Source organism: Anguilla anguilla, chromosome 2 (genome assembly GCF_013347855.1).
Source record: "Anguilla anguilla isolate fAngAng1 chromosome 2, fAngAng1.pri, whole genome shotgun sequence".
NCBI classification, from domain to species: domain Eukaryota; kingdom Metazoa; phylum Chordata; class Actinopteri; order Anguilliformes; family Anguillidae; genus Anguilla; species Anguilla anguilla.
Window position 1 is genome coordinate 21,471,568 of NC_049202.1, and position 24,922 is coordinate 21,496,489.

Below are 24,922 nucleotides of genomic sequence, written 5' to 3' on the forward strand. Positions count from 1 at the left end.
CTGTTGTAGTTTCAGCAAAAGTGAAAGTGAAAATATCAGAGTGAGAGACAGAGTCTGTAAAATGGAGGCTAAAGCTTTGATTCCTGAGGACGAGCTCTGTTGCCCTGTATGTTGTGATATTTTTAAAGAGCCTGTTGTCCTGAAATGCAGCCACAGCTTTTGTAGAGTATGTCTGAAGCAGTACTGGGATGAGAAGAGCTCTCAAGAGTGTCCCATCTGCAGGAGAAAGGCCTTTATGGAGGATCCTCCTATAAACCTGGCCTTAAGAAGCATCGTGGAGTCCTACTTAAAGCAGAAGACTGAGAGAGAAACTACAGACAAGAGTGATGCTCACTGTCCTCTTCATGGCGAGAAACTTCTATTATTCTGTGAACATGACAAAGAGCCTCTCTGTCGCATCTGTCAGACTTCAAAAAAACACAGAAACCACCCGGTCTGTCCAGTGGAAGAGGCTGCACTGGAGCTGAAGGTATTCCATTTTGAATATAATGTATTTCATATTTTCAAGACACAATCAAATATGAGTAAAATATCTCTGTGTAAAACATTCAGTTCTGACAGACGGCTGTGGTATGAGGTCTTGTAAATACAGTCAGTCTGGCCTCCACTTCCACTCACAAAGGCAGCAACAGGAACAAACCTGCTGATCAGGCAAAACAGGAAGAGGCAGTACTGTATCTGAAAGCGTTTACAACCATTAAAACATCATGTATATTAGACTTTCAGTGTAGGGCTTTATGAATAAAATGCAAGCATGGTTAATCTTGATTGACAGTTGTGCTTGGGGGCCTTTTAAAGAGAATATGGCCCAAACGTGAACACTGAAATACGCTGAACCATTTTAGAAATGTATAGCAATGATACGTAAAATTGGTAGTACTGACAGGACAAATGGAGATATCACACATGGCCTTTAATATAATAAAGGTCACAACCTAATAGAATTTCTTTTAAATATTCTGTTTTTTGCCTGGGAAGAGAACTGAGCAACACACAGGAAGTAAAGAAATACACAATGACTGGTGGAGACAAGAGCTATACATATGCACAAAACATGATTGTACCAATAAGTCAAATCAAGTGTTTTAACATTTCTTACAGTCTACTATAAAATATATGAAATTACAACCCAGCAAAGGTTATTTTTTAATCCTATATGCTGTAAAATTTGACTGGTTTAATTGTTTTGAAAATGCATCACATAAAATGTTATGCTGTGTTATAAGTACTGAATGTTTCACTAATCTTTACTTAATTTGTAGCAGGGATATTTTCCTTACTACTTCTCCCATGTTCTTAATAAGCTGTTGTGACCTTCACTTGTATTGCAGCAGGGGTATCACTGTGCCATTTGTGACTTTCTGGAAGTGATAACTGATTCATTTAACTCCAGGAGGAACTCAAGCCTGCACTTAATCTTATTAAAGAAAAACTGAAGAGGTTTACTGAGGTTGAACAAGAATGTAAGAAAACAGCAGAACATATCAGGGTAAGGAAAGCAATTAAGAATTCTTTCTAGGTACACAAAAATACAAAATAATTGTTTTTGGTTAATGTTGTGTGTGACGGGCATAACAAACACACTCGCTGCCACACTTAAATAACAACACATAGTTACACTATTCAAGTTTAAAATAGTGGGTTTTAATTGCAGAATCAGGCCCAGCACACAGAGAGGCAGATAAAGGCAGAGTTTGAGAAGCTCCACCAGTTCCTGCGAGAGGATGAGGAGGCCAGACTAGCTGCTCTGAGGGAAGAAGAGGAGCAGAAGAGTCAGATAATGAAGGAGAAGATAGAAAACATCACAGGATACATCTCCACACTTACAGACAAAATCACAGCGATAGAGAAGGCAATGGACACTGAAGACACCTCCTTTTTACAGGTAGAAGCTTGATTTACTGTAATTCAGTATGCTGGTTTGTGGTTTTTCACAATATTTGGCCGTGTTCCTTTACTCTGCACCAATGCAGCAGTAGCCTACTGTGACAGTGTCAAACTCACGGTGTAGGTGTTCAAAGAGATGCATCTGCTCATTTTAAAATGTCATCACTTTTTTTAAATTTTTTTGTTGTTGAATTTTGTGAAAAATTGGTGTCACCAGAAAGTCAATAAAAAACGTCAGCCCTGCAGAGTAGGACATGTCCTGTATAATTTTCAGAAGGCCTCATTTTAATTGTCTTTCACCATTGTGTCCTCTATAATAGCAATGACACTGTACACTACATGCAGGCAACTGCTGCAAAGTTCAAAACGGATGAAACTGCCTGTTCACTCTCTAGATGTTCAGTCATTTGATTCAGTGATGAGCAATCTTCCAGCCACATGGTAGCAAAATTAATGGTCAACAAAACCTGCCCAGGATTTTTATACACAACCGTGAGAATACTGGGATGTTCATTGCTTAATTATCTCAGGAGTCACACCTGTGTGGAAGCTCCTGCTTTCAATATTCTTTTCATCCTTCATTTATTCAAGCGTTTCCTTTATTTTGACAGTTACCTGTACATTACAGTACCTTCATTCATATTTGCTTACTGTTAAAATTACATCAATTTTATTTGCATTGTTTTTCACTTATTATAACATGTCTCTCATAATGGGCTCTACTGAGTACGTTTATACATGTATACATCTTATCACAATTGTGCTGTTATGTGTTTTTCAGAGCTACAAGAACATCAAGGAAAGGTATGTAAACTGACCTATTTTCTAGTGTCTGTTTAAGTCTCTTTAAACCCTAAATCTGGGGCGACATAACTCAGGAGGTAAGAGCGGTTGTCTGGCAGTCGGAGGGTTGCCAGTTTGATCCCCAGCACTGGGTGTGTCGACGTGTCGCTGAGCAAGACACCTAACACCCAATTGCTCCCAATGAGCTAATTGGTATCTTTCATGGCAGCCTTTCACTGTTGGCGTGTGTGCGTGAGTGTGAATGGGTGAATGAGAGGCATCAATTGTAAAGCGCTTTGGATAAAAGCGCTATATAAATGCAGTCCATTTACCATTTAAATCTTGAGTGACTCCTGCTTGTCATTACAGAGCCCAGTGCACACTGCAGGATCCAGAGCTGCTCTCAGGGGCACTGATAGATGTGGCCAAACACCTGGACAACCTGAAGTTCAGAGTCTGGGAGAAGATGCTGGGGGTGGTGCAGTACAGTGAGTATCTGGGGCAAAAGTTGAAATCACATTATTTGTGAACATTTAATGAAAAAAACAAACTCAATAACCGAGCTGTATGGTGTGAAAGATAAACAGTACAGAATCATCCAGTCTCAGTTCCGTTAAAGTTTAGGAAGATCCTGGGGCTGCATTGTACTGCTCTCAATTTAATATCAGAAAACAAGCAAGCATTAGTTAAAATTAGTGAATTAGTGCACAGTTCAAAACCTAATTAAAACTGTTGTTTGTAAGTTTGGACAAAAGATTTAAAAATATTTAAAAAACATTCCACCCCCTCCCACCCCTCCCCTCCCCTTTGTTCTCAATTCAAGCCCCTCCCTATAAGGCCTAATTCATATTAGGAACTATCAGCTGTGTGAATTATGTGCATTGAATTTGCTATGATATGTGTTCATTTATTCATTTTCATGATGCAAACAGGTTTAGTATGTACAGCATAAATCACTATGACTACCGTGTATTCAAATCCATAACAATGATATACACTGTCTCATGTATGTGACCTAATCTGAATAGAGTATTTTAAATGTGCCTCTTCTTACAGCCTTTTAAATATCTTTCTTCTTGATATTTCAGCTCCTGTGGTGCTGGACCCCAATACTGTACATACCAAAGTCTCTCTCTCTGATGATCTGACCACTGTGAGACACACAGGTACAGGCCAGAAATATCCTGACAACCCAGAGAGGTTTAATCCCTGTGTGAGTGTGCTGGGATCTGAGGGGTTTACCTCAGGGAAACACAGCTTGGAGGTGAAGGTTGGGAATGAACCTGTGTGGGATATAGGAGTGGTGAAGGAGTCCATCAGTAGGAAGGGAAATATAACATACACCCCAAAGAGAGGATTCTGGGTCTTAATGCTGAGGGATGGTGATGAGTACTGTGCAGGTGGAGTTACTGACCTCACACTGAAGAGGAAGCCCCAGAGCATCAGAGTGCAGCTGGACTATGACAGGGGGGAGGTGTCCTTCTTCGACTCCAGTGACATGTCACTCATCTACACTTTTACAGACACATTTACTGAGAGAGTGTTTCCGTACTTCTGTCCCGGTTTGAAAGGAGATAAGAATGACGGACTCCTGCAAATATGCCCACTGACAGTCTCTCTGAAAGTGACTCAAACCAGTGACGGTATTTGTTTTAAAAAAATAGATGGTGTACTTTTAGGGAATGTTTGTTGTTTCTAATCTGCTTCAGCATACCTTACCTGGTTGCTGACTTGGGTACTCTGGAGTTGACTTGCTGGAGATGTGAATTGACCAAAGGGAGCTGGTTGATGGGCTACCAAAACCAAATGGAAGGCAGGCACACAGAGCAATAACAGTGGCCATTTGGTTAATGTAATCAGCCTCAGTATGCATGAATAATGATTTGGGACAGACCAGAGGAAGTGCAAATGGGGGTGTTTTAATAGTCAGTCAGAAGAGAGCAGACATGCATACAGAGGTAACAGTTACCATTTGATTTCCTGAAACCTCATTTCTAGATTCTGTTCTGGAAAAGGGGTACAAAGCTGGTGCTTGAACAACACTGTATTGTTGCGTTGCTTTTACCTTGTTCTTTCATGCTGTAGAGGATACTCTTTTTGCTTGTTAATATAAATTGGTATTGATCTAAACTTTTGAACTGCTAATATTACTTCATACGTAAAGAGAACTGTAGAGGAAATTCATTTAATAATTATGATGAATTAATTTAGTACGTTTTGGGTTTTGCTTTGATCTGAATCACAAGACAAAACATTTCATGTAAGGTTTATACATAAATCAAATGTGCTTTTTATCAGTTTTTATTCATTTTCCATTGTAATTGAAAAAAACAAATTGGTGTACAATCAGTCTTGGTAACATAAAAACAGAAATATAAAACATTCAAATAAAATTTGATATAATGTCAATAATATAAATACAGATGCACTCTTCTGGTTAAATCAAATTATTTTATATATGATCGATTTCATTCTTGGCTATATGGGTTTATATTGCAGTGTACAAGCTTGAAATGAATCATGAGCTCTCATTAGTTTTATACTAGCAGTCTTCTGTGCTCTTTCATTCCTGGGTGGATAAGTTAGTGTACAAGCTTGAAATGTTTGCCATATCGTGAGCTCTAGTCAGATTGATTGCATCAGTTTCCTGTGCTTTTCGGATTTTACTTTACAGATGCAGTGAAGAATAAATTCACCCTGTCAGCTCCATGCTGTAGGATTTACACCTGAGCCTTCAGTAGCCTCACATGCACACCTGCCATTGGTGTAACGGTGTGGGGGTGTTGGAGAACCAGAAGCGCCGAATATAGGGGAACGAAAAGCTAACGCTACCGGAAGCGTTAGCCACAAAGTCCCGAAGGACAAAGGAAGGGGAACACCCGAAAGTAAAACACAAAACAAATAAGATCCTTGGGAGAGCAACTCCCGCACACAAAGGATCCTAAACAACAACAAAAAAACACGGAGTAAAAAACCACTCCGAAGGACCCCCTTGTCCAGCCGTAAAACTGGCTCGCGAAACCAAAAGCGACACGTGAAAACCAGGGCGAAAAAAGAAAAGGACCAGTGGTACAGAGGCGAAGCTCTGGTACCAAACCCAAAACTGGTCTCAAAAGAAAAGACAACTGAGTAGCAAAACTTACTCAGCGAAAAGAAAACCCTGAGACGCAGCTCAGAAAAACACAAACAAAATACATTACCCGGGACAACGTCCCGATACCCACCGGCTCACACGAGCTCAAAATAAAAGTATAAATGCTCTTAAGGTGTCAGAATGCGCTCACTGCGCTAAGAGACTGACTCGCCTTAAGAGGACACAGAACCAACCACAACACAGTTCAGTAAACCGTCCACCGAGCACCTATACCTCTACCGTACCGGCTTTGTGTTTAACAGGATTTTACACAGAAGCGCAGATGGCTGTTCTGTCAGTGCTTATAAAGGCACCTCCCCAGGTGAAAATAATTGGGAAATCAGACACCTGGAACAAATCAAGAACTTCTCAAAGGCCAGGTGCCTTCTAGTGGCAGCACAAGGCCACTACACCCCAGAACCATGACAATTGGTCTCTCATTCCCTTTCATTGACTGACAATTATTACATGACAGATACTGTTTTAGAATAGCCAACCATACTTACATAAATGATTTACACAGTTTAACTGATTTTACATGATTATTTTTTGTACAAGGCAATACCAATAAAAATACGTATTCAAACACAACCCCATATTTCTCCCAATAATTTCAGAATTGTCCATTATTCTACTGCTGTGGTTCACTGAAACATGAATAAAATGAATGTAGTTTTACAAATCAATATTAGTAAAAATACAACACAACCTTATTAATTAACCCTCTAAAACCTCATATCTCCAACGTCCCTCATGATGGTCATAACCCCACTCCAGAATATTTGATAATAATATTAATCAATGGTCAATTATGATTAATTGACATATTCATCAGAAGGGCAAGCCACACTGTAAAAAATTGTTTCACTATTTTTTTTAGTTTTGAGCATAATTTAGATTTTTAAATTTTGTTGTGAAGTTATGCCAGTGAACATTTATTTGTTCAGAAAAACTACATTTTATTATTAAAGCTTAATTCATTTCTTTACGGTTTTCTAATAATTAAATTAAAGTTTTGTTAATAAAACAACTCATATTATTTTTATGTTAGTTTGCATAACAATCAAAAAATTTAAAATAGTTAAGCTTGAGTGCCTTGAAATTTTGAGTGTTTTAAATTTTTTGACACTGCGTAATCTAAAAGAAAACAAATGTATAACAGTCGCAAAATAATCGGGTGAAAAATATGTTGGCAGTTTTGCCCAGAAATTTGTTCAGTTGTTTTATATTTTATGGGAAATCAATGTTTCACTTATTTTGTCTATCCCTCTATGTTTTAGTACTGACAAAGGTCAACAGTCATTGCTTTCATTTTTTTATGTAATGGAATTTTTTCCATAATAATAAATAATAACACTAATAATAAAAGTACTATTTCAAGAATACTATTTCAGGATTACAGTTTTGTTGCAGGGTACCAATGTGTTGCATTGAATAGGACTGTTGCCTCACAGCAAGAAGTTACTGTGTTCAAATCACGGCTGCATGTCTGCCAATCCTACACATGTGGAGATGGGTTCCAGGCCCAAACAACCCCAACTGGGAGTCCGCAGTAAATGGGAAGGAGGGATGGAAAGAAAATTTCAGCCATGCCTTTTTTATTGTTTTACCCTACTAACACCTTTATCTTTTACATTGACACAGTGTAAAATTATTAGTTTTATAAACTTGGTCATTTGTTTTTGTATTTTAGTGGAGTAATAAAATATAGTTAACAAAACTGGAAATATTCTGTCAGCCGAATAACACAATATGAGTAAATGCATAATATTTTTGGTCACTGTGCCATCATAAAAACTTTGTGGATTACAAATTCTAAAAAGAATTTGTAATCCAATCAAGTTTATAAATTGTAATCCACAGAACCCTGAACCTTGAAAGTTGAGGAAACTTAAGACTGCTATTGTAATCAGTTCCTAAAAATGTTTTTTTTTTTTTCATAGTGCCTATAACTGTGGCTTCCATTAGACCCCACACACAGTATATCCTCCCCCTTCCTCTCAGCACACAAGTAGTGTAGCGGTTGGCACAGACTCCCATGACCCGAGTGACCCAGGTTGATACTGGATTTGTTGCTCACTGTAATCGCAAGTGTAGGATTTTTTTTCGAACTGTTAAATGATAAATTATAGATTGTCTTTATAAACGGCAGCATTTATGAAAATAGGCAATTCGTCTGAATGAACTAATATATTTAATAATGGTTTAATCCTTTCAAAATGTAAAGCCTGGCAACTGATTCCCATACACACTCCGTTTTCCAAGAAAGCGCCACACTGTAAAAAAGTAAAAAGAAACAATGGTATTTGGTAAATGGTATATTAAATGATATTTAACGACTGTTAAATAGCGGCATCTAGTGGCACGGTGGGAGACTGAAAAGTGATAATGAAACTTACAGCTTTAACCTGTGGTTGGTCTATACCTCATCTGCTTCCTGATCAATGCCTGTCCATACTACCAAACAGAGTAACCATTGGGACTGTAATTATGCAGTTACTGACTCCAGGCTGATAGCATGCAGCTTTGACCTACTGCTACCTTTAGTGGAACTGGCTTGTGTGGACTCTGCAAAGTTTAGTAGGCTGTTCAGTAAAATCTAACAACCCTGCTGTCCCTATAGTGTGTACAGTCCACCAGCACTAAAATGAGTTTTCTTTCATAACCGCAGCGCCAGCCATTTGTTGTTAATTCATTTGCTTAACACGTCATTCATTCCAGTGACCATAAAAAAGATTTTCAAAAATAACATCTTTTGATATCTGTGGTTAATTTTTAAAAAAGTAGAATAACTGCAATTATTTCAGTCTGCATTTATCTGCATTTTTAAAACATCCACACTCATGAAGTTTCTCTTAAATAGGAGAGGAAATTCTTTATTAGGAATAACCCCTTGAGATGTACCATCTTGTTTTCAAGGGGGTCCTAATATTAAATATTAAAGATAATACAAGCATAAATAAGGTTTCAGTCATTGTATAGCCCATTATATGAATGTACTTTTTCCAGTGACCATAAAAAAGACTTTTTTCAAAAATAACACCTTTTGATATCTGTGGTAATTTTTTTTTTTTTTCAAATTGAATCAGTGCAATTATTTCAGTCTGCCTTTGTCTGCATTTTTAAAACATCCAGACTCTTCACGAGCGCACACACACACACACACACACACACAAATATATGTAGAAACTGAATGCATAAGCACGGACATGTACACTCAGATACACATGTACACTCACATGGGTACACATACAGACACATACACACATGTAAGTATGCACAAGCATGTGACCAAGTACAGATGCATGCATGAAAACTATGCCGTACATGCACACATACACAAGCATGCTCATGAACATGCATATTTGCATGCGCAGTAAATACACACACACACACACACACACACACACGCACACACACTCAGGCACCACTGTGCATTCTATTAGTTAACGGGGTCTTCCTGCTGCTCCCCTTTTGTGCCTCCTGTGGGCTGCTGTATTTAAGTGTGTGCCTTTGTTTGTATGCATGCATGTGTAAACATTTGTGTGGGCTCTGGCAAACATTTCCATGCAAAATTAATTATGTGGTACAAGTCATTTCAAAAGGGTTGCATGATGTTTCAGTAAACAAAGAAAGTGAATGACTGCAGCACACTGCAATTGAAAGGTCACCTGCTCTGCCCTGCAGTTTGAGTAATATGGAATGTTGGGACACTGGTTGCTGTACCACTGGTTGTTTGAAACACACTGATCAGTTCTTGCTGTTCAATAAACCCCCTGTTTCAGGAGAAGTATGTAATGTATTGATATAAGGCAGACATCTCAAATATACCCCAGGCCTAATGTTACATTAAAAAGTGCCATTGAGTTCTCATCTCTATGGTGGTGAGCTACAGCACAGATGAGGGAGTTGTAGTTTCTGCATCTCCCACAGTTTGAGCTCCTGGGAAAATAAATTATATATATAACTATATATATATATTATATAACAATTTATAATTATATATATATAACTTTTCAGGCTCAACTTTGTACCTTTTTAAGCTGTTCAAACTGTTCATCCTGTTTTTGCAGGTAACTAGTGATTTACATTTTGCAGTGCAGTCCCTGTAGTTCTGTTTGTGAAGTTTTCTGCAGACAGTTGTCACTGACACATCCGCGTGTGCCTCCTGAAGAGTGTTTCTGATCTGTCAGATAGGAGTTTGGGGGTTTTTCATTTTTATAGTGAGAATTCTTCGGTCGTAAACTGTAGAGGTCATCCTTGGCCTACCGTGTCCTTTGCAATTACTGAGATCACCAGTGCTCTCTTTCTTCTTAATGATGTTCCAAAAAATTCATTTTGATAAGCGTAAGGTTTGGCATATGACTTCTCAGCCTCATAATGGCTTCCTTGACTTTCATTGGCACAACTCTAGTCCTCATGTTGACAGCCACCAATAAGAGACTCCAAAGGCAATCAAAAGCCTAGAATTAAGACTAGATACTTAAAGCTCTCTTATGCCTGCACTACGATAGCAAATGAACACACGGGAATAATCAGAAACACCAGTGAAACCATTTGTCCCAAAACATTATGGTGCCCTGAACTCTATAAAAAGTGCTGTAATTTCTACATTGTAAAACCAAAGTGAGCAAAAATGCTCTTTAAAAAAGGGTGAAAGTCTGCACTTTAACCATGTGTAAATAGTTTGATTACAAATCTCAAATTGTGGAGTACAGAGTCAAAAAATAATAATAAATTGTCATTGTCCCAAACATTATGGAGTTCACTGTAGTATGTGAGCAACAGTGCCAGAATGGCTAATAACATTCCCAGGTCAGCCAGTGTAATCTAGATCCATGATGCAAATCAGTTTCACATAGCTAATGTTCTGTAGCCTAATCAAGGCTTGAATTCGCAAACTGACACCATGTACAAAAAAGCCAAGAGCCATGACTGTAGTGTCTTACATCACATATAATTGTTTTAAAAAATGTCCCAAAACCTTGCAGCTCTGCTTAAGGCAGGTTCATAAATTTAATTAGAGCCCTACATTATGACCTAATGATTATCAGCTGGAAAAGATGACTGGTGCGCACCTTTTATGTAAGCCTTCACTCCCCCAAATACTTGGCCATAAGGCTGCAGCTGACCATTGTGACTCACACAAATGCGTGGTCACATTTATGATCATATCAAATATGTATATTCCTGTTTAAGAACCATTTTTTCCGCCTTTAATGTCAACCTATACTTCGTTGAATTCATGCTGTTAAAAAAAGTATATTCCAGCTTTCACCACTAGAGAGCAATGAGGCATTTTCTCCTTGTGAGATGGGTAGACATGCCTGCCAGCTCTCACCTTATCAGACCAGCAGAAGCGAGAGAGAAACTGCCTAGCTAGCTTTTGTCCATCTCTTTGATTCCCTGTTATTCTGGTTAGTAAGTACACGTATAGGTGCTCAAGATAATTACAATGTGATTTAAACTGTGTAGTCGTCCCATATTAAGATCAGACGGTCATATTTTGTTCTTTTGGGCAAAATAGCCACCTTCCCCACTAGAGTGAAGGTGGCTAATTTACCTCCGGTCACAAACACATCGGTTATTGGCCGTTAGCCGTTCAGTTTACCATCTTTGTACATTTTTTAATGGATCCCCTGTAATGTTATTTGCTTTCTGAGGCTCCTGTCATAACGTTAAGATGTTTATTAAGTGAAGTTGACTGTGTATTTTCCCAGTTTCAAGCTCATTAGCTTCATGTTAATTCAATCTAACTAGCCTACTCCCCCCTTTCCCACTGTCTTGAAACAAGCAAATGAAATGTTCCTGAATGAATGTGATGTATAAATAAAGTTTTCCTGGGCATTTATATTTAATCCAGGGGAACACTACTGGCTGCACCTTGTAAATCCCCCAGAGCAGTCAGCTTAGGCACATTATCATCTCTGTATTTGGACTCTGAGGACAAGAAGACTGAAGACAACAAGTCTGATCAGCCAGATTGTTCCAGTTTTGAACGACATGGGGTGTGTTCTGTCCAAAGTTCAGCGTAAGTGAAAATATCAGACTGACAGACAGAGTCTGTAAAATGGAGGCTAAAGCTTTGATTCCTGAGGACGAGCTCTGTTGCTCTGTATGTTGTGATATTTTTAAAGAGCCTGTTGTCCTCCTGTGCAGCCACAGCTTTTGTAGAGAGTGTCTGAAGCAGTACTGGGAAAAGAAGAGCTCTCGAGAGTGTCCCATCTGCAGGAGAAAGAGCTCTGTGGAGGAACCTCCGGTAAACCTGGCCTTAAGAAGCATCGTGGAGTCCTACTTAAAGCAGAAGACTGAGAGAGAAACTACCGACAAGAGTGACGCTCACTGTCCTCTTCATGGCGAGAAACTTCTATTATTCTGTGAACATGACAAAGAGCCTCTCTGTGTCATCTGTCAGACATCAAAAAAACACAGATACCACCCGGTCTATCCAGTGGAAGAGGCTGCACTGGAGCTGAAGGTATTCCATTTTGAATATAATGTATTTCATATTTTCATCACAATCAAATATGAGTAAAATATCTCTGTGTAAAACATTCAGTTCTGACGGACGGCTGTGGTATGAGGTCTTGTAAATACAGTCAGTCTGGCCTCCACTTCCACTCACAAAGACAGCAACAGGAACAAACCTGCTGATCAGGCAAAACAGGAAGAGGCAGGACTGTATCTGAAAGTGTTTACAACCATTAAAACATCATGTATATTAAACTTTCACTGTAAGGCTTTATGAATAAAATGCAAGCGTGGTTAATCTTGATTGACAGTTGTGCTTGGGGGCCTTTTACAGAGAATATGGCTCCAAACATGAACACTGAAATACACAGAGCCATTTTAGAAATGTATAGCAATAATATGTCAAATTAGAAGTACTGACAGGACAAATGGAGACATCACACATGGCCTTTAATATAACAAAGGTCACAACCTAATAGAATTACTGTTAAATATTCTGTTATTTGCTTGGGAAGAGAACTGAGCAACACAGAGGAAGTAAAGAAATACACAATGACTGGTGGAGACAAGAGCTATACATATGCTCAGAAAATTATTGTACCAATAAGTCAAATCAATTTTAGAAGTACTTTAACATTTCTTACGGTATACTATAAAATATATGACATTACAACCCAGCAAAAGTTATTTTTTAATCCTATATGCTGTAAAATTTGACTGGTTTAATTGTTTTGAAAATGCATCACATAAAATGTTATGCTGTGTTATAAGTACTGAATGTTTCACTAATCTTTACTTAATTTGTAGCAGGGATATTTTCCTTACTACTTCTCCCATGTTCTTAATAAGCTGTTGTGACCTTCACTTGTATTGCAGCAGGGGTATTACTGTGCCATTTGTGTCTTTCTGGAAGTGATAACTGATTCATTTAACTCCAGGAGGAACTCAAGCCTGCACTTAATGTTATTAAAGAAAAACTGAAGAGGTTTACTGATGTTGAAGAAGAATGTAAGGAAACAGCAGAACATATCAGGGTAAGGAAAGTAATTAAGAATACTTTCTAGGTACACAAAAATACAAAAGCATTGTATTTGGTTTATGTTGTGTGTGACAGGTATAAACACACTGGCTGCCACACTTAAATAACAAAACATAGTTACATTATTCAAGTTTAAAACAGTGTGTTTGAATTCCAGTGTCAGGCCCAGCACACAGAGAAGCAGATAAAGGCAGAGTTTGAGAAGCTTCATCAGTTCCTGCGAGAGGAAGAGGAGGTCAGACTAGCTGCTCTGAGGGAGGAAGAGGAGCAGAAGAGTCAGATAATGAAGGAAAAGATAGAAAACATCACAGGGCACATCTCCACTCTTACAGACAAAATCACAGCTATAGAGAAGGCCATGGACACTGAAGACACCTCCTTTTTACAGGTAGGAGCTTGATTTATTGTAATTCAGTATGCTGGTTTGTGGTTATTCACAATATTTGGCCGTGTTCCCTTACTCTGCACCAATGCAGCAGTAGCCTACTGTGACAGTGTCAAACTCAGTGTGCAGGTGTTCATAGAGATGCATCTACTCATTTTAAAATGTCATCACTTTTTTAATTTTTTTTGTTGTTGAATTTTGTGAAAAATTGGTGTCACAAGAAAGTCAATAAAAAACGTCAGCCCTGCAGAGTAGGACATGTCCTGTATAATTTACACAAGGCCTCATTTTAATTGTCTTTCACCATTGTGTCCTCTATAATAGCAATGACACTGTACACTACATGCAGGTAACTGCTACAAAGTTCAAGACGGATGGAACTGCCTGTTCACTTTCTAGATTTGCAGTCATTTGATTCGGAGTTGCTGAGAAATATTCCAGCCACATGGTAGCCAAATTAATGATCAACAAAACCTGCCCAGCATATTTATACACAACCATGAGAATGCTGGGATGTTCATTGCTTAATTATCTCAGGAGTCACACCTGTGTGGAAGCTCCTACTTTCAATATTCTTTGCATCCTTCATTTATTCAAGCGCTTCCTTTATTTTGACAGTTACCTGTACGTTACAGTACCTTCATTCATATTTGCTTACTGTTAAAATTACATCACTTTTATTTGCATTGTTTTTCACTTATTATAACATGTCTCTCATAATGGTCTCTACAGAGTATGTTTATACATGTATACATCTTATTACAATTGTGCTGTTGTGTTTTTCAGAGCTACAAGAACATCAAGGAAAGGTATGTAGACTCTGACCTATTTTCAAGTGTCTGTTTAAATCTCTTTAAACCCTAAATCTGGGGTGACATAACTCAGGAGGTAAGAGCGGTTGTCTGGCTGTCGGAGGGTTGCCAGTTTGATCCCCGTCCTGGGTGGGTCATGGCAACCTTTCACCGTTGGCGTGTGAGTGTGTGTGTGAATGGGTGAATAAGAGGCATTAATTGTAAAGCGCTTTGGATAAAAGCGCTATATAAATGCAGTCCATTTACCATTTAAATCTTGAGTGACTCCTGCTTGTCATTACAGAGCCCAGTGCACACTGCAGGATCCAGAGCTGCTCTCAGGGGCTCTGATAGATGTGGCCAAACACCTGGGCAACCTGAAGTTCAGAGTCTGGGAGAAGATGCAGGAGATGGTGCAGCACAGTGAGTATCTGGGACAAAAGTTGAAATCACATTATTTGTGAGCATTTAATGAAAACATCAAACTCCAAAACCGAACTGTATGGTGTGAAAGAAACAGTACAGAATCATCCAGTCTCAGTTCCCGTCAAGTTTAGGAAGATTCTGGGGCTGCACTGCACTGCTCTCAATTTAATATCAGAAAACAAGCAAGCACAGAATTAGTAGACTATTTAAAACTTAATTAAAACTGCAGTTTGTAAGTTTGGAGAAAATAACTAGTGTTACGACCGGCTCGAAGGGCCGCAACAAACAAGTCCAATGTACCAAAAAACAATCCAGAAACTAACCTAAAAACACAAACTCAGACATTTATTAGAATAACCAACAAACTAATCACAAACTAAAACAAAGGAAAACCCACAAATTTCAAACAAAACGATCTTCACAAAAATTACAAACCCAAAACAACAAATCAAACCACACACCAAAGAGATCTAAAAGAAGATCTCTCAAAGAAAAGAACTCTACACAAACCAACAAACACAAACCACACACCAAAGAAACCCCAATGAAGATCTCAAAGAAAGAACTCCCCTGCTTCATACTGCAGGGCTTATGTTCGCCATCGGCAGGTGGAGGCAATCAAGCAATTAGGCAATCAGGCAACTACCTCCTCCTGCACCACCCAGACCAGCAGAGGCAGGTGACGTAACACTAGATTAAAAAAAAAAAAAAAAAAAAACATTCAACCACCTCCCACCCCTCCCCTCAGCTCTCCCTTCAAGCCCTTCCCTATAAGGCCTAATTCATATCAGGAACTATTAGCTGTGTGAATTACGTGCATGAATGAATGAATTAATTCTATTATTGCGTCATGCATCACACCAATGCCCAGCCCACATTGGCTTATATGACACCAACATTTTGCATATAACAGATCCAGAGTAAATCATAAACCTATTAAAATGCAACAAACACATATCTGATACATATGCCCTGTACAAAACAGTATAGACTCCATAACCAAACCTTCTTATCTTCTTTTTCAGGTTTTTGCAACATATACATTGTTATTATTTATGTAATGAAAACCTGAAAAAGAAGATAAGAAGGTTTGGTTATGGAGTCTATACTGTTTTGTACAGGGAATAAACAAACAACCCATCTTGCCTTCTTTTCCAGGTGTTCGATACAAAGTTAGCCATTTTAAAAACGTCAAACTTAAATAGCAATTTTTCATCATCCCCACCCCCCCAAAAAACTTCAGGATTTCGTTTAGACATTTCATGGGAAATTGGTGCTCTTAGATCATCATAATATGTACAGTACAGCATAAAGTTGGATTCATTTTCAATTTCACCCAGATCACATAACAGACATAGTCTTTTTTCTTCAACTACATCATTAGATCTGCCTACCTCAATAGCCAGAGGAAGGATACCGGTTTGTAACTAGGCAACCAGGGACCTTTGGCTTCTGGTTAGGTATGCCATAACATATGGTTCAGGGCCATAGTTTTGCTTAACATGAAAATATGTCCTTAATTTTGGTTTTAGCAATATATTATTAGACCACTTTTCTTCAAAGTTTGATAAAAGCTTATATTTAATTATGTTAATATTACACCGCAAGTTATTTCTGTAAATATATTGTAAATCAACTTCCTCAAAAAATGCATCAAGTTCTTTTGTCCATGGGGTGTTGTGTAATTTCACCCTGAATAGCTAGAACTGGAGCAAATTTATGTACCCCAAGAAAACATTGTATGGATCTGTTCTGAATAGAATTGCTGTTTTTTGGATTCTTTAAAGCCCCATATGCCAGCAGCATAATTCAGTACAGGAGAGACACAGGCATCATAAAGTTGTGAATATGTTGAATAGCCAATATCTTTGCACACTTTCAATTTATAAATCACTGAGCCTAACGCTCCTCCAGCCAAAGTCACTAGGGATTTTATCCCCCCCTCTTAGGTCATAAATTTATCCAGGGCAAACCCCAGGTATTTATACACATATGCATATTCTAGTGGTGATGGTCCAAAAGTGATATTTTGTGTACTTCTTGCTGTACCCTTTTTCCTGAAATGCATTATCTGGGTTTTACTCTGATTTATTGTATTGCATTGAATTTGTTATGATATGTGTTCATTTATTTAATTTCATGATGCAAACAGATTTAGTTTTTAAAGCATAAATCGCTATGACTACCGTGTATTCGAAATCAAAACAATGATATACAGTTTCCCATGTATGTGACATAATCTGAATAGAGTGTTTGAAATGTGCATCTTCTCACAGCCTTTTAAATATCATTTTTCTTGATATTTCAGCTCCTGTGGTGCTGGACCCCAATACTGTACGTGCCACTGTCTCTCTCTCTGATGATCTGACCACTGTGAGACACACAGGTACAGACCAGAAATATCCTGCCAACCCAGAGAGGTTTACCTTCACTGTGAGTGTGCTGGGATCTGAGGGATTTACCTCAGGGACACACAGCTGGGAGGTGAAGGTTGGGAATAAACCTGAGTGGGATATAGGAGTGGTGAAAGAGTCCATCTGTAGGAAGGGACGTCTAACATACACCCCAAAGAGAGGATTCTGGGTCTTAATGCTGAGGAATGGTGATGAGTACCTTGCATCTGGAGTTACTGACCTCACACTGAAGAGGAAGCCCCAGAGCATCAGAGTGCAGCTGGACTATGACAGGGGGGAGGTGTCCTTCTTCGACTCCAGTGACACGTCACTCATTTACACTTTTAAAGACACATTTACTGAGACAGTGTTCCCATACTTCTCTCCATATTTGAAAGGAGATATGAATGACAGACCCCTGCAAATATGCCCACTGACAGTTTCTGTGAAAGTGACGTCAAACCAGTGACGGTATTTTTTTTTTTTTTAAATAGATGGTGTACTTTTAAGGAATGTTTGTTGTTTCTAATCTGCTTCAGCATACCTTACCTGGTTGCTGACTTGGGTACTCTGGAGTTGACTTGCTGGAGATGTGAATTGTCCAAAGGGAGCTGGTTGATGGCCTACCAAAACCAAATGGAAGGCAGGCACACACAGAGCAAACAGTGGCCATTTGGTTAATGTAATCAGCCTCAGTATGCATGAATAATGATTTGGGACAGACCAGAGGAAGTGCAAAGGGGGGTGTTTTAATAGTCTGTCAGAAGAGAGCAGACATGCATACAGAGGTAACAGTTACTGCTTGATTTCCTGCAACCTCATTTCTAGATTTTATTCTGGAAAAGGGGTACAAAGCTGGTGCTTGAACAACACTGTATTGTAACTTACCTGCGTTGCTCTTACCTTGTTCTTTCATGCTGTAGAGGATACTCTTTTTGCTTGTTAATATAAATTGGTATTGATCTAAACTCTTGAACTGCAAATATTACTTCATACGTAAAGAGTACTGTAGAGGAAATTCATTTAATAATTATGATGAATTAATTTAGTATGTTTTGGGTTTTGCTTTGATCTGAATCACAAGACAAAACATTTCATGTAATTTTTATACATAAGTCAAATGTGCTTTTTATCAGTTTTTATTCGTTTTCCATTGTAATTGAAAAAAAACAAATTGGTGTACAATCAGTCTTGGTAACATAAAAACAGATAAATATAAAACATTCAAATAAAATTTGATATAATGTCAATAATATAAATACAGATGCACTCTTCTGGTTAAATCAAATTATTTTATATATGATCGATTTCATTCTTGGCTATATGGGTTTATATTGCAGTGTACAAGCTTGAAATGCATCATGAGCTCTCATTAGTTTTATACTAGCAGTCTCCTGTGCTCTTTCATTCCTGGGTGGATAAGTTAGTGTATAAGCTTGAAATGTTTGCGTATCGTGAGCTCTAGTCAGATTGATTGCATCAGTTTCCTGTGCTTTTCGGATTTTACTTTACAGATGCAGTGAAGAATAAATTCACCCTGTCAGCTCCATGCTGTAGGATTTTCACCTGAGCCTTCAGTAGCCTCACCTGCACACCTGCCATCGGTGTAACGGTGTGGGGGTGTTGGAGAACCAGAAGCGCCGAATATAGGGGAACGAAAAGCTAACGCTACCGGAAGCGTTAGCCACAAAGTCCCGAAGGACAAAGGAAGGGGAACACCCGAAAGTAAAACACAAAACAAATAAGATCCTTGGGAGAGCAACTCCCGCACACAAAGGATCCTAAACAACAACAAAAAACACGGAGTAAAAAACCACTCCGAAGGACCCCCTTGTCCAGCTGTAAAACCGGCTCGCGAAACCAAAAGCGACACGTGAAAACCAGGGCGAAAAAAGAAAAGGACCAGTGGTACAGAGGCGAAGCTCTGGTACCAAACCCAAAACTGGTCTCAAAAGAAAAGACAACTGAGTAGCAAAACTTATTCAGCGAAAAGAAAACCCTGAGACGCAGCTCAGAAAAACATAAACAAAATACATTACCCGGGACAACGTCCCGATACCCACCGGCTCACACGAGCTCAAAATAAAAGTATAAATGCTCTTAAGGTGTCAGAATGCGCTCACTGCACTAAGAGACTGACTCGCCTTAAGAGGACACAGAACCAACCACAACACAGTTCAGTAAACCGTCCACCGAGCACCTATACCTCTACCGTACCGGCTTTGTGTTTAACAGGATTTTTCACAGAAGCGCAGATGGCTGTTCTGTCAGTGCTTATAAAGGCACCTCCCCAGGTGAAAATAATTGGGAAATCAGACACCTGGAACAAATCAAGAACTTCTCAAAGGCCAGGTGCCTTCTAGTGGCAGCACAAGGCCACTACACCCCAGAACCATGACAATTGGTCTCTCATTCCCTTTCATTGACTGACAATTATTACATGACAGATACTGTTTTAGAATAGCCAACCATACTTACATAAATGATTTACACAGTTTAACTGATTTTACACGATTATTTTTTGTACAAGGCAATACCAATAAAAATACGTATTCAAACACAACCCCATATTTCTCCCAATAATTTCAGAATTGTCCATTATTCTACTGCTGTGGTTCACTGAAACATGAATAAAATGAATGTAGTTTTACAAATCAATATTAGTAAAAATACAACACAACCTTATTAATTAACCCTCTAAAACCTCATATCTCCAACGTCCCTCATGATGGTCATAACCCCACTCCTGAATATTTGATAATAATATTAATAAATGGTCAATTATGATTAATTGACATATTCATCAAAAGGGCAAGCCACACTGTAATTTGTTTCACTATTTTTTTTAGTTTTGAGCATAATTTAGATTTTTAAATTTTGTTGTGAAGTTATGCCAGTGAACATTTATTTGTTCAGAAAAACTACATTTTATTATTAAAGCTTAATTCATTTCTTTATGGTTTTCTAATAATTAAATTAAAGTTTTGTTAATAAAACAACTCATATTGTTTTCATGTTAGTTTGCATAACAATCAAAAAATTTAAAATAGTTAAGCTTGAGTGCCTTGAAATTTTGAGTGTTTTAAATTTTTTGACACTGCGTAATCTAAAAGAAAACAAATGTATAACAGTCACAAAATAATCGGGTGAAAAATATGTTGGCAGTTTTGCCCAGAAATTTGTTCAGTTGTTTTATATTTTATGGGAAACCAATGTTTCACTTATTTTGTCTATCCCTGAATGTTTTAGTACTGACAAAGGTCAACAGTCATTGCTTTCATTTTTTTATGTAATGGAATTTTTTAATGATGTTACAACACTAATAATAAAAGTACTATTTCAAGAATACTATTTCAGGATTACAGTTTTGTTGCAGGGTACCAATGTGTTGCATTGAATAGGACTGTTGCCTCACAGCAAGAAGTTACTGTGTTCAAATCACGGCTGCATGTCTGCCAATCCTACACATGTGGAGATGGGTTCCAGGCCCAAACAACCCCAACTGGGAGTCCGCAGTATATGGGAAGGAGGGATGGAAAGAAAATTTCAGCCATGCCTTGTTTATTGTTTTACCCTACTAACACCTTTATCTTTTACATTGACACAGTGTAAAATTATTAGTTTTATAAACTTGGTCATTTGTTTTTGTATTTTAGTGGAGTAATAAAATATAGTTAACAAAACTGGAAATATTCTGTCAGCCGAATAACACAATATGAGTAAATGCATAATATTTTTGGTCACTGTGCCATCATAAAAACTTTGTGGATTACAAATTCTAAAAAGAATTTGTAATCCAATCAAGTTTATAAATTGTAATCCACAGAACCCTGAACCTTGAAAGTTGAGGAAACTTAAGACTGCTATTGTAATCAGTTCCTAAAAATGTTTTTTTTTTTTTCATAGTGCCTATAACTGTGGCTTCCATTAGACCCCACACACAGTATATCCTCCCCCTTCGTCTAAGCACACAAGTAGTGTAGCGGTTGGCACAGACTCCCATGACCCGAGTGACCCAGGTTGATACTGGATTTGTTGCTCACTGTAATCGCAAGTGTAGGATTTTTTTTCGAACTGTTAAATGATAAATTATAGATTGTCTTTATAAACGGCAGCATTTATGAAAATAGGCAATTCGTCTGAATGAACTAATATATTTAATCATGGTTTAATCCTTTCAAAATGTAAAGCCTGGCAACTGATTCCCATACACACTCCGTTTTCCAAGAAAGCGCCACACTGTAAAAAAGTAAAAAGAAACAATGGTATTTGGTAAATGGTATATTAAATGGTATTTAACAGCTGTTAAATAGCGGCATCTAGTGGCACGGTGGGAGACTGAAAAGTGATAATGAAACTTACAGCTTTAACCTGTGGTTGGTCTATACCTCATCTGCTTCCTGATCAATGCCTGTCCATACTACCAAACAGAGTAACCACTGGGACTGTAATTATGCAATTACTGACTCCAGGCTGATAGCATGCAGCTTAGATTGACTGCTACCTTTAGTGGAACTGGCTTGTGTGGACTCTGCAAAGTTTAGTAGGCTGTTCAGTAAAATCTAACAACCCTGCTGTCCCTATAGTGTGTACAGTCCACCAGCACTAAAATAGCTGTGTTCCAGTCAGTTCATATAGACTCTGGACTTTTTAAAGAAATGCATCTCCATTGATATGTAGCTGATTTTTATTTGGAATAAATGTTTCTTATTGTTCAAATTTCTTGGTTGCAGACCTACTATGTCCACAACCATAGAAAATTAAATAACGCAAGCCAGTGCATTGTTGAATTACCCTCAAAAAGTAAATCACAGGACCCTGTGATTTCAGTACCACCTACAACAGCTACACTTTCCTGGAGGAGAGTGAAAGATGACCACTGCATTTTATCCAGCAGATGGCGCCAGTCTACCACATTGAATTTTCTTTCATAACCGCAGCGCCAGCCATTTGTTGTTAATTCATTTGCTTAACACGTCATTCATTCCAGTGACCATAAAAAAGATTTTCAAAAATAACATCTTTTGATATCTGTGGTTAATAAAAAAAAAAAAGAATAACTGCAATTATTTCAGTCTGCATTTATCTGCATTTTTAAAACATCCACACTCATGAAGTTTATCTTAAATAGGAGAGGAAATTCTTTATTAGGAATAACCCCTTGAGATGTACCATCTCGTTTTCAAGGGGGTCCTAATATTAAATATTAAAGATAATATTACAAGCTTAAATAAGGTTTCAGTCATTGTATAGCCCATTATATGAATGTACTTTTTCCAGTGACCATAAAAAAGACTTTTTTCAAAAATAACACCTTTTGATATCTGTGGTAATTTTTTTTTTTTTTCAAATTGAATCAGTGCAATTATTTCAGTCTGCCTTTGTCTGCATTTTTAAAACATCCAGACTCTTCACGAGCGCACACACACACACACACACACACACAAATATATGTAGAAACTGAATGCATAAGCACGGACATGTACACTCAGATACACATGTACACTCACATGGGTACACATACAGACACATACACACATGTAAGTATGCACAAGCATGTGACCAAGTACAGATGCATGCATGAAAACTATGCCGTACATGCACACATACACAAGCATGCTCATGAACATGCATATTTGCATGCGCAGTAAATACACACACACACACACACACACACACACGCACACACACTCAGGCACCACTGTGCATTCTATTAGTTAACGGGGTCTTCCTGCTGCTCCCCTTTTGTGCCTCCTGTGGGCTGCTGTATTTAAGTGTGTGCCTTTGTTTGTATGCATGCATGTGTAAACATTTGTGTGGGCTCTGGCAAACATTTCCATGCAAAATTAATTATGTGGTACAAGTCATTTCAAAAGGGTTGCATGATGTTTCAGTAAACAAAGAAAGTGAATGACTGCAGCACACTGCAATTGAAAGGTCACCTGCTCTGCCCTGCAGTTTGAGTAATATGGAATGTTGGGACACTGGTTGCTGTACCACTGGTTGTTTGAAACACACTGATCAGTTCTTGCTGTTCAATAAACCCCCTGTTTCAGGAGAAGTATGTAATGTATTGATATAAGGCAGACATCTCAAATATACCCCAGGCCTAATGTTACATTAAAAAGTGCCATTGAGTTCTCATCTCTATGGTGGTGAGCTACAGCACAGATGAGGGAGTTGTAGTTTCTGCATCTCCCACAGTTTGAGCTCCTGGGAAAATAAATTATATATATAACTATATATATATATTATATAACAATTTATAATTATATATATATAACTTTTCAGGCTCAACTTTGTACCTTTTTAAGCTGTTCAAACTGTTCATCCTGTTTTTGCAGGTAACTAGTGATTTACATTTTGCAGTGCAGTCCCTGTAGTTCTGTTTGTGAAGTTTTCTGCAGACAGTTGTCACTGACACATCCGCGTGTGCCTCCTGAAGAGTGTTTCTGATCTGTCAGATAGGAGTTTGGGGGTTTTTCATTTTTATAGTGAGAATTCTTAGGTCGTAAACTGTAGAGGTCATCCTTGGCCTACCGTGTCCTTTGCAATTACTGAGATCACCAGTGCTCTCTTTCTTCTTAATGATGTTCCAAAAAATTCATTTTGATAAGCGTAAGGTTTGGCATATGACTTCTCAGCCTCATAATGGCTTCCTTGACTTTCATTGGCACAACTCTAGTCCTCATGTTGACAGCCACCAATAAGAGACTCCAAAGGCAATCAAAAGCCTAGAATTAAGACTAGATACTTAAAGCTCTCTTATGCCTGCACTACGATAGCAAATGAACACACGGGAATAATCAGAAACACCAGTGAAACCATTTGTCCCAAAACATTATGGTGCCCTGAACTCTATAAAAAGTGCTGTAATTTCTACATTGTAAAACCAAAGTGAGCAAAAATGCTCTTTAAAAAAGGGTGAAAGTCTGCACTTTAACCATGTGTAAATAGTTTGATTACAAATCTCAAATTGTGGAGTACAGAGTCAAAAAATAATAATAAATTGTCATTGTCCCAAACATTATGGAGTTCACTGTAGTATGTGAGCAACAGTGCCAGAATGGCTAATAACATTCCCAGGTCAGCCAGTGTAATCTAGATCCATGATGCAAATCAGTTTCACATAGCTAATGTTCTGTAGCCTAATCAAGGCTTGAATTCGCAAACTGACACCATGTACAAAAAAGCCAAGAGCCATGACTGTAGTGTCTTACATCACATATAATTGTTTTAAAAAATGTCCCAAAACCTTGCAGCTCTGCTTAAGGCAGGTTCATAAATTTAATTAGAGCCCTACATTATGACCTAATGATTATCAGCTGGAAAAGATGACTGGTGCGCACCTTTTATGTAAGCCTTCACTCCCCCAAATACTTGGCCATAAGGCTGCAGCTGACCATTGTGACTCACACAAATGCGTGGTCACATTTATGATCATATCAAATATGTATATTCCTGTTTAAGAACCATTTTTTCCGCCTTTAATGTCAACCTATACTTCGTTGAATTCATGCTGTTAAAAAAAGTATATTCCAGCTTTCACCACTAGAGAGCAATGAGGCATTTTCTCCTTGTGAGATGGGTAGACATGCCTGCCAGCTCTCACCT

The 24,922-nt window shown here is 38.2% G+C and overlaps 2 protein-coding genes across 3 annotated transcripts; both read left to right on the forward strand.

The window, feature by feature from the left end:
- On the forward strand, window positions 1–18,467 carry LOC118217889 (tripartite motif-containing protein 35-like). 2 transcript variants are annotated; one of them, XM_035400068.1, is made up of 7 exons: window positions 1–469; window positions 1,394–1,489; window positions 1,655–1,885; window positions 2,669–2,691; window positions 3,040–3,158; window positions 3,759–4,337; window positions 17,806–18,467. In XM_035400068.1, the coding sequence occupies exons 1-7, from the start codon at window positions 62–64 to the stop codon at window positions 17,835–17,837; spliced, it is 1,488 nt and encodes a 495-aa protein (XP_035255959.1). In that variant the 5' UTR covers window positions 1–61; the 3' UTR covers window positions 17,838–18,467. The 2 variants fall into 2 exon arrangements, with proteins under 2 accessions (XP_035255959.1, XP_035255967.1); XM_035400076.1 differs by lacking the exon at window positions 17,806–18,467 and having other exon boundaries at window positions 2–469; window positions 3,759–4,993.
- On the forward strand, window positions 11,799–17,791 carry LOC118217911 (tripartite motif-containing protein 35-like). Its single transcript, XM_035400117.1, has 6 exons — window positions 11,799–12,281; window positions 13,213–13,308; window positions 13,471–13,701; window positions 14,485–14,507; window positions 14,794–14,912; window positions 17,224–17,791. The coding sequence occupies exons 1-6, from the start codon at window positions 11,874–11,876 to the stop codon at window positions 17,775–17,777; spliced, it is 1,431 nt and encodes a 476-aa protein (XP_035256008.1). The 5' UTR covers window positions 11,799–11,873; the 3' UTR covers window positions 17,778–17,791.
- Window positions 18,468–24,922: the final 6,455 nt, after the last annotated feature.

What these genes read in the sequence shown, in the direction of transcription:
- LOC118217889 (XM_035400068.1), top strand. Translation starts at nt 62, where the DNA reads ATGGAGGCTAAAGCTTTGATTCCTGAGGACGAGCTCTGTTGCCCTGTA. An exon ending in AAACAGCAGAACATATCAGG is followed by an intron (nt 1,490 to 1,654) that starts GTAAGGAAAGCA and finishes TTTTAATTGCAG; the next exon opens with AATCAGGCCCAGCACACAGA. An exon ending in TTGTTTTAAAAAAATAGATG is followed by an intron (nt 4,338 to 17,805) that starts GTGTACTTTTAG and finishes TTTAAATAGATG; the next exon opens with GTGTACTTTTAAGGAATGTT.
- LOC118217911 (XM_035400117.1), top strand. Translation starts at nt 11,874, where the DNA reads ATGGAGGCTAAAGCTTTGATTCCTGAGGACGAGCTCTGTTGCTCTGTA. An exon ending in AGGCTGCACTGGAGCTGAAG is followed by an intron (nt 12,282 to 13,212) that starts GTATTCCATTTT and finishes ATTTAACTCCAG; the next exon opens with GAGGAACTCAAGCCTGCACT. An exon ending in AAACAGCAGAACATATCAGG is followed by an intron (nt 13,309 to 13,470) that starts GTAAGGAAAGTA and finishes TTTGAATTCCAG; the next exon opens with TGTCAGGCCCAGCACACAGA.